The 12,498-nt window shown below is 46.7% G+C and overlaps 1 protein-coding gene across 3 annotated transcripts in view; it reads left to right on the top strand.

The window, feature by feature from the left end:
• The window catches only part of ADGRE3 (adhesion G protein-coupled receptor E3), a 64,558-nt gene extending 57,166 nt beyond the window's left edge, over window positions 1–7,392 (top strand). For all 3 annotated transcript variants that reach the window (XM_071212767.1, XM_071212766.1, XM_058290215.2), the window contains 2 exons: window positions 2,293–2,400; window positions 6,924–7,392. In XM_071212767.1, the coding sequence (XP_071068868.1) occupies window positions 2,293–2,400; window positions 6,924–6,932 (117 nt within the window). In that variant the 3' untranslated portion in view covers window positions 6,933–7,392. The remainder of the gene's footprint in view (window positions 1–2,292; window positions 2,401–6,923) is intronic.
• The last annotated feature ends 5,106 nt before the right edge of the window (window positions 7,393–12,498 follow it).

Genomic DNA, 12,498 nt, shown 5'->3' with positions numbered 1-12,498 from the left:
ATATTTTATGACTGACAGGAAATTCACATATTTTAAGTGAAAGAGACAGTTACAAAACATTACCCAGAAAGGTTCCACTTTGCTTGTAAAATGTATATAAACATTTACTACCTATATTATTGTTCTGTATTTATTTACACGTGGGAGTAGATGGCATGGCACAAGCATTCTCAATCAGGGACAGGTTTTGTTTTTTTTTTTAAAGATTTATTTATTTATTTAATTCCCCTCCCCTCCCCCAGTTGTCTGTCCTCTGTGTCTATTTGCTGCGTCTTGTTTCTTTGTCCGCTTCTGTTGTCGTCAGCGGCACGGGAAGTGTGGGCGGCGCCATTCCTGGGCAAGCTGCTTCTTTCTTTTTCACGCTGGGTGGCTTTCCTCACGGGCGCACTCCTTGCGCGTGGGGCTCCCCCACGCGGGGGACACCCTTGCATGGCACGGCACTCCTTGCGCGCATCAACACTGCGCATGGGCCAGCTCCACACGGGTCAAGGAGGCCCGGGGTTTGAACCGCAGACCTCCCATATGGTAGACGGACGCCCTAACCACTGGGCCAAAGTCCGTTTCCCAGGGTTTTTTTTTAACAGTTTTATTTTTTATTTATTTCTCTCCCCCCTACACCCAGTTGTCTGTTCTCTGTCTATTTGCTGTGTGTTCTTCTTTGTCCACTTCTGTAGTCAGCGGCACAGGAATCTGTGTTTCTTTTTGTTGAGTCATCTTGCTTTGTCAGCTCTCTGTGTGTGCGGTGCCATTCCTGGGCAGGCTGAACTTTCTTTCCCACTGGGCGGCTCTCCTTACGGGGTGCACTCCTTGCGCGTGGGGCTCCCCTATGCGGGGGACACCCCTGCGTGGCACGGCACTCCTTGCGCGCATCAGCACTGCGCATGGGCCAGCTCCACACGGGTCAAGGAGGCCCGGGGTTTGAACCGTGGACCTCCCATGTGGTAGGGGGACGCTCTAACCACTGAGCCAAGTCCGCTTCCCCAATCAGGAACAGTTTTGCCTCCCGAGGACATTTGGTGACGTCTGGAGATGCTTTTGGTTGTCACAACTAGGGGATGATATTGGCACATAATGGGATGAGGCCAGGGACACTGCTAACATCTTACAATGCCCAGGACAGCCTCCCACCACAATGCATGTTTCCATCCCAAAATGCCAATGGTGGAAAGGCTGGGAAACCTTGCTGTACAAGATGCTGTCAGTGGCCGTCCCATACCCCTTCAGCATCACCTCTGCACATCCAGAGATGCTCATTGCCATCTGCTGTGACTCTACCTGTGGACTTACTCTCTGCAGGACATGCTTGGCCCATGCACTGGACAAGGTGATAGTGCCAGAAATCAATGGCCCCTGGGCTCAGCCCTCAACCAATGACTAATGGGAGTTGGTGGTTAAATACTCCAGCTCCCCCATCTCGAGGTGGGGTGAAGAGTGTGACCTGTGCTGTCTTCCAGAATGCCCTAGAGATTGAGCCCCAATTTCCCATGGGGAGGAACACCCCCGTTACTGCCTGCCTTCCCCCCACTGCCCTACTGGTTTTCCCTGAGATCGCCCCCCAAATCAACTCCTTACATTGGAACTCATCACAGGGTCTGCTTCGGGTTGACCCCAAACCAAAACGGATAGAAGGACACCACCAAAATATTGTCAGTGGGGTGGCGGACTTGGCCCAGGGGTTAGGGCGTCCATCTACCACATGGGAGGCCTGCCATTCAAACCCCGGGCCTCCTTGACCCGTGTGGAGCTGGCCCATGCGCACTGCTGATGTGCGCAAGGAGTGCCCTGCCACGCAGGGGTGTCCCCCGCATAGGGGAGCCCCATGAGCAAGGAGTGCGCCCCGAAAGGAGAGCCACCCAGTGCAAAAGAAAGTGCAGCCTGCCTGGGAGTGGTGCTGCACACATGGAGAGCTGACACAAGATGACGCAGCAAAAAGGAGCACAGATTCCCGTGCTGCTGACAACAACAGAAGGGGACAAAGAAGACACAGCAAATAGACACAGAGAACAGACAACCGGGGTGGGGGGGGAAGGGAGATAAATAAACAAATAAATAAATCTTTAAAAATATATATTATCAGTGGTTTGTGCTCGATTGAAGAATTATATGGGACTTCTACTTTTTTCCCTTTGCATGGGTATATCATGTAAATTTTCTACAACAAATACACATTTTGCATTATAAGAAAAAGGTTTTTAATAATGCCTCTGTTTTTTTTCCCCAACTCACTGGCTTTTCTCCTCTTCACCAATATTAATAAAAAAAATAATCCTCGTATTTCCTTTGATGTCCCAGGTCCGGAAACAATACCAAATGTGGTTTACACGGCCTGCAAAATCCAAATCTGAGACTGAGTCGCATACGCTTTCCAGCAGGTTTGGCCCCGACTCAAAATCCAGCAAGGTAAGGGGACTTGTGGTCTATTCTAATGTTTCCCCCCCTTGACACCCCACACTTCCTCTCTTTGTTTATAGCAAGCTGCCTTTCTTGGAGGGTAGAAGGAAGTTTTCTATTCCTGATAACCTTGCTTGAGTTCCTCATTCTCACGACATTGTCCTTCGTTCACTCCTCCCTGCTCACTAACAGTGCCTGAGCTGGTTTCTGCACATGCTCTTCCCTTGCGAAGAGGCAGGGGCAAGATGTACCACTGTCAAAAGCTGAGCTGCACTGAGGCCGCTGGGCTGAGCTAGCAGGTGTTGGAGTAGCTGATTAAGACAACAAGCCCAGCTGAAAGTAACAGTCAAGTGTTTCATCACTGCAACAGTATAAGCAAGAGGTTGACCTGGAGAAAGTCTAGACTCTGCCCTCCCATTCCATTTTCACACACACACACGCCTCTAGGTGAGGCTCAGATAGATAAACACTGATGTGGGGATCATCTCGCTGCTCAGGCATCCCCGAACAAAAGGGTCTTGCCATTTTTTTGGACCCAGGGTCCAGGGTGATAGGACGGCTAGTATCTAAGCTCTTCCTCTCCTGATGAGGAGATCTCAGCAGAGGTGCCTGGTCCGGGAACTGCAGATATGCACTAAAACATGACCTGCAGGGGAACCTGGGTCCTTGACTGCAACTCCCTTCAGAGGTGGCAATGCATTGAGGGTGCATCAAGTCTGAGGTGGGGTGGACAGCTTTTTCCCATGAGACCTGCCAGATAAAAGCCTTTGGAGCATAGGATTTTAGCCAGGAGCTGAGCTCCTCCAAAACCAGCACTGCATTTAAAGTAGAAGCCCACTGGGGGAGACTTATAAGCACAGAAGAAAAATGTCAGCATCCCCCCAACTCCTACTAATCCATAGACAGGTGGAAGTGAGCCCAAAAAAGCCGGTGGACACAATGGAATGGGCTTCAGGAGATGAATCCCACACCAGATGCTCTAAATAATTATAGGGAAAGAATGCAGAGTGTAATGGGAGCTTCCTGGTGAAAGAGATGGCCCAGTTACAGAGAGGATACTGCAGCCAAGAAGTTAAGACTTAAATAATTATGATTACTGAATCATTATATAGATGCCTTTTTACTTTCTGGTATTTTGTAGAACAGCCAAAATTAAATACCTGAAATTACTAAAACTCACTGACCTGTTACCCAAATACCTCGATTTTGATAATAATTGTATAACTATAATAACCTTTTTTTAAGATTTATTTATTTATTTCTCTCCTCTTCCCCCCCACCCCAGTTGTCTGTTCTCTGTGTCTATTTGCTGCGTCTTCTTTGTCCGCTTCTGTTGTTGTCAGCGGCACGGGAATCTGTGTCTCTTTTTCTTGCGTCATTTTGTTGTGTCAGCTCTCCATGTGTGCAGCACCATTCCTGGGCAGGCTGCACTTTCTTTTGCACTGGGCGGCTCTCCTTACGGGGCGCACTCCTTGCGTGAGGAGCTCCCCTACGCGGGGGACACCCCTGCGTGGCACGGCACTCCTTGCGCGCATCAGCACTGTGCATGGGCCAGCTCCACACGGGTCAAGGAGGCCTGGGGTTTGAACCACGGACCTCCCATGTGATAGACGGACGTCCTAACCACTGGGCCAAGTCCGCCACCCTATAATAACCTTTATCCTGCAACTGTAAAAGTCTCATGATAACTGCTGACTGGCCCGGCTTTGTACCCCCTTATCCTGTTTTACAACTTTGGAGTCTTGTGATTATGAAGACAGTCCTTGGTGTTTATGAAGGAAGCAACTCGAGTCAGAACTAACCCACCCCAATTCCTAGGCCATCTTCCTAGACAAAGCTAGATCTAACCAAAATTGGCCCACGTGACTTGTGCAGGAGCTTAAACCATAACCTGTAAGCAGCCAATACCTCATAATAATTCTAAAAATCACACCCATCATCGTGTTAAGGCTGCCATTGTCTTACATATGTTCTGTGGCTAGGCATGTAATCAGCCTGCACATGCTCAGTAATTAGATGATCTCTAACTTCATCATCTCGAGTCACTATACTTATTATTTTAAAATCTGCCTATCTTTTTTTAAATATATTTTTTATTTATTTTTAAAAGATACATAGATCACACAAAATGTTACCTTAAAAAATATATGAGGTCCCCATATATCACTCTCCACACCCCCCACCCCTCCCACCTCAACAACCTCTTTCATCATTGAGGCACATTCATTGCACTTGGTGAATACATTTTGGAGCACTGCTGCACCACGTGGATTATAGTTTACATTGTAGTTTACACTCTCCCCCAGTCCATTCAGTGGGTTATGGCAGGAAATATAATATCCAGCATCTGTCCCTGCAATATCATTTAGGACAAATCCAAGTCCTGAAAATACCCCCATGTCATATCTCTTCTTCCCTCCCCCTGCCCTCAGCAACTCCCATGGCCACTGTCTCCACATCAATGATACAATTTCTTCCATTGCTAGAGTCACAATAGTTCTATAGTAGAATACTGGTAAGTCCACTCTAATCCATATTTTATTCCTCCATCCTGTGGACCTTGGGATGGCGATGTCCACTCCACCTCTAAACCGAAAGGGGGCTTAGGTCCCACACGGCTGACGGATGGGATTCTCCTGCTTGCAGTTGTAGGCACTCTTGGCTCCCTGGTGTGGTGGTTGACCGTCCTCACCTCTCTGTTATCTGACCTGGATAAGTCCAATGAACCAGAGGGTAGGAGTCACAACTCTGCTGAGACTCAGGGCACAGCTGGCACATGGGCAGCCCAGAGATTCTAGTCTCCTGAGCATACAACAACCCCAGCGCCAACCACAGGTTCAGGAAAAGTGACAGAAGAGGCATGTGTAGAAAGGCCACTGCCTGTCTTTTGAGCCTATAAAATTCTCAGAGTTATTGCAGTTTGGGGAGACAGATTTTAGGCCCCGAGGCCATCTGATCTCCTTGTTCGTGCTTGGCAATAGACTCCTTCTCTCTTTGAAATCCTGATGCCTCAGGAATTGGTCATTTGAGCACCTTGGGCAGAGAGCTCTGGCTTTGATCTGTATCAGCACCTCTGGAACTGGGTGGCTGGTATGCTCTGCTCTTTTGTTGTGCTAACTCAAGCTCAATGCACGAAGAATTGAGCTTACAATACTACCTGAGACTTCTTTCTATAGCTCTCCCTTATTTGCCTTTTTGGGGGAGAAGAGAGAACATTTTGGACACATCTGGACGAACAGATGGGCTCCAAAACTGTAAATCCATAAACTCCCTCTCTATCTTGTTTGGTGTCCAGCCTCCCAAGTGAATACCGATTACATCCACTAACCAAAGAACTTTAGATTATGGTTGTGATCTATGTATCTTTTAAAAATAAATAAAATTAAAAAAAAAAAAAAGAATATGGTGAGTTTTAAGTTACACTAAATTTCTGAGGTCCCAGAGGAAAAGAGACCAGGAGAAAGGTCATAGTGCATGTCAGGTGACTGGAGAAATTTTGGTGAATATTAGGCTTAATCGTTTTCAGTAAGAGTAAAATTGTGGTAGATGCTGACAATTGACTGTGGCCTGTAAAAGATTTCCAACTAATTCAAAATACTTCCCAAAGCTGCCAGCTCTCTAACTACTGGGTCTCCACAATAAATTGAGGAAACATTTTCTGATTACCTGACGTTGTGGAAACTGAATGAATGTATCTTTGAAAAGAGAAAATATAAAATGAAAACAATAAGTCTCCTTTTAAGCAGTGCATCAGCTTTAAATAATAGAAGAATCTCTTAAGCTTTTGTTTTTCTAGGCACAGGATGTGAATAGAGTTAACAAAACCTTTTCCCTTTCTCTGTGGATAAATTGGATCTTGTGTTAACTTTCTGGCTCTGTTCTCCTGGAAACTTGGTAAAGATGGACGGTCATATGTATAACCAAGCAATACTACTTAAAAGTAAAATCATGCTTGGCTGGTCAATTGCACCTGGACAGGGAGTTCTGTGAGTGAACCATAAACTTGAAGGTATTGTGGCTTTGACTCTTGTAACTAGGCATATCTCTTGCCTGCACCTCTAGAAGCTATACCCGTGGGAACCATGAGAGGTTCTGGTTCCCATATTGAGCTCCAGGATGTAACTTGTGGGGAACAAAGAGAATATTTGTTGAGTTCTACAACGTGTTGAGCTCTGCTAGGCAGTGGGCATACAAAAGAAAGACAAGCCCACGGTGTCCCTGCTTCCCCAGAACTTAGAGTCTAGCCTTCTTCATAGAAAGATAAACCACTCAGGGTGCTGAAAGTCTGGAGTGAGACACTATCTCTGAAAGTTTTTCAAAGGGGAGAATTCTTCATTCAAGATTGTTGAGAAGCCCTTTGACCCTAAGCTGAAGTAGATCACACCTGCCCTAAGTTTCTAAAATGCCAGGAGATTGTGCCATCCCTGCCTGCTAGATGGTCATTCTCTGACTTTAATCTTGCTCTTTCTGATTTTTATTTCCTTACATCCACCTTTAATCTAAATATCTTTGGGGGGGGATTTTTTAATCAGGGCAAATGAGAAGAAAACATGAACAACACAACTCTGCGATGAAAATGAGAGCCACTGAGTGTGCACTTTGAGTGAATTGTACAAAGCATGGGACTGTATAACACAGGGAATCCAGCGGTGGAAGATGGACTGTGGTTAACAGAACAAATATGAGAATATTCTCCCATGAACTGTAACAAATGTATAATACTAGTACATGGTGTTAATAATCAGGTAGGTCAGGGGGGAAAATACACCAAATGTAAGATATGGGCAATAGTTAGTAGTAATATTTTGATGATGCTCTTTCCTGGGTTGTAACAAATGTTTCACAACAATGCAAATGCTGGTGGTGGGAGATGTATGGGGCTTTGTATGCTGATATGCATGTTTGTTCTGTAAGATCGCAACTTTTGTTATACACGTATTGTTTATGTATGTCCCTGCATGGATGACATACTTCAATAAAATTTTATTTAAAAAACTACAATAGTCAACCCTGTGGATCTGGCTGCCATCATGAAGAACAAAGCTGAGGTCAGGGAGGCTCATTGTATATCATATTTGGGGAAAATGTTTACTCTTTACTTCCTGACATGTTTGTGCTGCGTAACAGGCTCTCAATAAATGCGTTGAATTGGATTTCTCTTTGCAACGATATATTCAGGCAGTGCTTATCCCTGGACACCCCAACCATGACCATTGCAAACATTTATTTTCTTTTTTGTAACTGAGGAGTCCCCTTCCAAGACCTGTTCTTACTCTCACCTCTTCTAAACTTGCTCTTTTTTTTTAAGATTTATTTCTTTTTCCCCCTTCCCCTCCTCCCACCCTGCTGTTTTTACTGTCTGTGTTGTCTTCTCATTTTCTCTCCTCTAGGATTCACTGGGATTCAATCCTGGAGACCTCTGATGTGGAGAGAGATTCCCTGTCTCTTGCACCACCTCAGTTCTGGTCTCTGCTGCGCTTCACCTTGTCTCTCCCCTTCAGCTCTCTCTCTCTTTTTTAATACTTTTTTTTTTTAATACTTTTTTTTAAGATATATTTCATTTATTCCTCTCCCCTTTCCCCTCCCACCCCAGTTGTCTGTTCTCTGTGTCCATTTGCTGCGTCGTCTTTGTCCACTTCTGTTGTTGTCAGCGGCATGGGAATCTGTGTTTCTTTTTGTTGCATCGTCTCGCTGCGTCAGTTCTCCATATGTGCGGTGCCACTCCTGGGCAGACTGCACTTTCTTTCGCGCTGGGCGGCTTTCCTTACGGGGTGCACTCCTTGCCCGTGGAGCTCCCCTATGTGGGGGACACCCCTACATGGCAGGGCTCTCCTTGCACGCATCAGCACTGCGCATGGGCCAGCTCCACACGGGTCAAGGAGGCCTGGGGTTTGAACCGTGGACCTCCCATGTGGTAGATGGATGCCCTATCCACTGGGCCAAGTCCGCTTCCCTTCATCTCTCTTTTGATGCGTCATCATCTTGCTGCATGACTCACTTGCGTGGGGCACTGGCTCACCACACGGGCACTCGCACAGGCACTGGCTCACCTCACAGGCCTGCTTTCTCTTCTTCTTTTCCACCAGGAGGCTCCAAAGATTGAACCCAGGTCCTCCCATATGGTAGGCAAAAGCTCTATCACTTGAGCCACATCCGCTTCCCTAAACTTGCTCTTTAAAGTCACCCATCCCCTCAAACCATCAGCTTCTCCCAAGCCATCTGCTTCCTCCTGGCTTCATCTCCTTTCCTATCCACCCTAAACCTTGGCATCCACCATGTCAGATGATTTCCCCCATACTTTCAACACGTTTGTTCCCTCGCCTCATTCTACACTTACCCAGGAAAACCTCAACCCAGGGTTGATCCAGCTATGGCAGACCCATGGATGGTTGGCACAGCTGCCAACACCGCCACTCAGTTTTCCTGTTTAATAGGCTCTTCATTGTTTTCAGATTTGGGGCAGCTAAGTTTCTGGACCCAGGGGTCAACTGAGATTGATCTAAGCCAATAGTTCTCAACCAGGGGTAACTTTGCCTCCTGCCCCTTGACGTTTGTTGGTGTCTTGAAACATTTTTGGTTGTCACTACTGCAGAAGGGCGTGCTTCTGGCACCTAGTGGGTAAGAAACCAGGGATACTGCTAAACCTCCTGCGTGCTCAGCAAAGAATTGTCCATGCCCAAATGTCAAAGATGCTTAGGTAGAGAAATCTCGTTCTAAGCTAGCCAAGGTGACCTCATTCCCATTTGCTAGTTGAGGGTGGGCATTTGGACCAGTTCTAGCCAATAAAGCATAAGAAAGACCTGCTAGAATTTTTTCCTTGATAAAAATAGAAACAGTCAAGGAGAACCTGTCATGACTTCCTGCTTTTGAATGTTGTCAATCTATGATCTTGGAGGGAAGATATAATGGAAAGAGTAGGAATGGAAGAGTGGAAACATAGGGGTTCTTTGAGCTTTTATGACAGTTTTGAGTTGTCATTAAACGTCACAAATTCCTATTGTGAAACGATTTTGGGTCAGAGAATCTGTTACTTGCAGCCCAAAGCATGTCATTGTTTTTTTTCCCATTCCTCCCTCAAGACAATGAGATCACTGCCTTATAATAGCTGCTCAGCTTGCAGCCATTATAAATTCATACTTTTTGATCTAAACAAGAGCCTCCAAGCTACCTGGAAATCTCTTTCCCTAGCCCTTATCAACTTCCCACACTTGAGGAGTTCCTGTTTTTCACCTCCTTCTTCAATCCTTATAAGGCCATCACCCATCAATCCTTTTCCTTTTCATAAAGCAGAAGACCTTGTCTCCTAATTAGAAAATACACACCAGTAGATGAAACTTCCTCAATTTTCTGACTTCCCATACACATACACACATATCTTTATCTGTACTCGGCCTTGCTTCCTTCCTTCATTGATTTCCATCATCTCCTCCTCCCTTTTGCCACAATAGCAGAGGGGTACCTCCTTTTTCTTAAGATTTATTTATCTATCTCCCCCACATACCCCACGTTGTCTGCTCTGTGTGTCTATTCATTGTGTGTTCTTCTGTGTCTGCTTTTCTTCTCTTTAGGCAGCACCAGGAACCATTCCTGGGACCATCTGGTGTGGGAGAGAGGCACTCAATCTCTTGCACCACCTCAGCTCCCTGGTCTGCTGCGCCTCTTATTGTCTCTCCTCTGTGTCTTCCTTTTTTTTTGGTCTTTTTTTTTTTTTAATGTTACATTCACAAAATGAGGTCCACATATACACCCCCCCCTACCCCACACCTCCCCCCATAACAACAACCTCCTCCATCATCATGAGACATTCATTGCATTTGGTGAATACATCTCTGAGCACCCCTGCACCTCAGAGTCAATGGTCCAAATCATAGCCCACACTCTCCCACAGTCCACCCAGTGGGCCGTGGGAGGACATACAATGTCCAGTAACTGTCCCTGCAGCACCACCCAGGACAACTCCAGGTCCTGAAAATGCCCCCACATCACATCTCTTCCTCCCACTCCCTGCCCCCAGCAGCCACCATGGCCACTTTCTCCACACCAATGTCTGTTTTTGTTGTGTCATGTTGTTGCACCAGCTCTCTGCTTGTACCAGCTTGCCATGTGGGCCAGCTCTCCTGCGTGGGGCAGCACTCTGCACGGGGCAACACTCTGCATGGGCCAGCTCACCATGTGGGCCAGCTCGCCTTCACCAGGAGGCCCTGGGTATCAAACTCTGGACCTCCCCTATGGTAGACAGGAGCCCAATCGCTTGGCCACTTCCACTTCCTGAGGATTATCTCCTTTGGTCAAGACCAAATCCTTCCTCTGTGCCTGCATCCCACCCCCCACTGCCTGTTTGAGACTCTTTCTCCATTAATATCTCCTTTGTCTCCTGAATCTTCCCCCAGTGGTGTTTAAATATGCTAAAGAAGTGTCAGCAAGCTTTTCCTGTAAAGAGTTAGATGGAAAATATTTTAGACTTTGTGATATAGAAATCACTTATAGGGAGGCGGACTTGGCCCAGTGGTTAGGGCATCCGCCTACCACACGGGAGGTCCGCGGTTCAAACTCGGGCCTCCTTGACCCGTGTGGAGCTGGCCCATGCACAGTGCTGATGTGCGCAAGGAGTGCCCTGCCACGAAGGGTGTCCCCCCCGTAGGGAGCCCCACGTGCAAGGAGAGCGCCCCGGAAGGAGAGTCACCCAGAGCGAGAAAAGCGCAGCCTGCCCAGGAGTGGCGCCGCCCACACGGAGAGCTGATACAGCAAGATGACACAACAAAAAGAAACACAGAAGCAGACCAAAAGAACACACAGGAAATGGACACAGAGAACAGACAACTTGGGCAGGGGAGAAGGGGAGAAAATAAATAAAATAAATCTTTTTAAAAAAAGAAATCACATATAGAGTATCTGTTTATATAGATACTGGTTATATATTGTACTAGCTGCAACACACACACACACACACTGCAAGCAGCATATTTAGCCCCCAGACTACAGTGTGCTGACTCCTGTACTAAAGAAAGAGAAATGGGAGATTCTCAGGAAATAGCCATCTGAACGTGCCTCCATTCCCCTCCACTCCCTGCCTCAATATATCTGCCTCTTTGGAACCAAAAACCTTGCTGGGACCCATGGCAGCCAGGTGGGGTGAGATCTGTGTCTCTGGGAGATTCCCTGAATGGAAAGCTGCGGTTGGAACTCCTCTCAAATGCACCAGGGAGGAGTCCTGAAACAAGCTGACGAGCCCACCGGGGAAGAGGGTAAAGCACAAGCCATCCTGAGACGAGTCAGCCCCACATATATGTGCCTGGTCTTTCTGGACCCAAGGAGCCCTACTTCTGAATCTGGGGAAAAGTGTGGAGACCAGGAGCAGGGATGTGCCCCTGTACTTCCGCCCAGAGCATGCCCTCGCCCCTGGGATGGGGAACTCATCTCGCTCCACCATTTGGGAAACCGCCACTCCTTAGAGTTCCCAATCCCCGGATCTGAGACCCAGAGAAAAATAACAGCAAGTGAGAGAGTCCAGAAGCTGGAAAGAGGATGATTCAACTGAAGGGACACCCAGTGAAATAGGGTGACTGAGGTAGACAGACTACAACTTTAAACAAGAATAAGAAAAGTAAGACTGGCCATGTGACCTGGCAATACCACTACTCGGCATGTACCCAGAAGAACTGAGAGCAGTGACACAAGCAGACATCTGCACACCGATGTTCACAGCAGCCTTACTCACAATTGCCAAAAAATGGAAACAACCAGGTGTCCATCAACTGATGAATGGATAAACAAATTGTGGTATATACTCACGATGGAATATTACGCAGCTGTAAGAAGAAATGAGGTTGTGATGCATATGACAACTTGGATGACCCTGGGGGACATTCAGTGGAGTGAAGCAAGGCAGACACAAAAGGACAAATGTTGTATGATTGTGCTATCATGCTATTATGAACTAAATATATTGTGTAAACTCATGGAGTTAATAATTAGAATATAGGTCACCAGAAAACAGAATGAGGTTAGAGAATGAAAAGCTGAGGCTTAATCTGTGCAGAACTGGTAAAAAGCTTGTTTGTAAATCTTTGGAAATGAATAGAAATGTGAAAGCACATCGTAGTGTTT

Source organism: Dasypus novemcinctus, chromosome 30, assembly GCF_030445035.2.
Source record: "Dasypus novemcinctus isolate mDasNov1 chromosome 30, mDasNov1.1.hap2, whole genome shotgun sequence".
In the NCBI taxonomy this organism is placed as follows: Eukaryota; Metazoa; Chordata; class Mammalia; order Cingulata; family Dasypodidae; genus Dasypus; species Dasypus novemcinctus.
The sequence above is the reverse complement of the archived record's forward strand: the minus strand, read 5'-3'. Positions and strand labels throughout refer to the sequence as shown.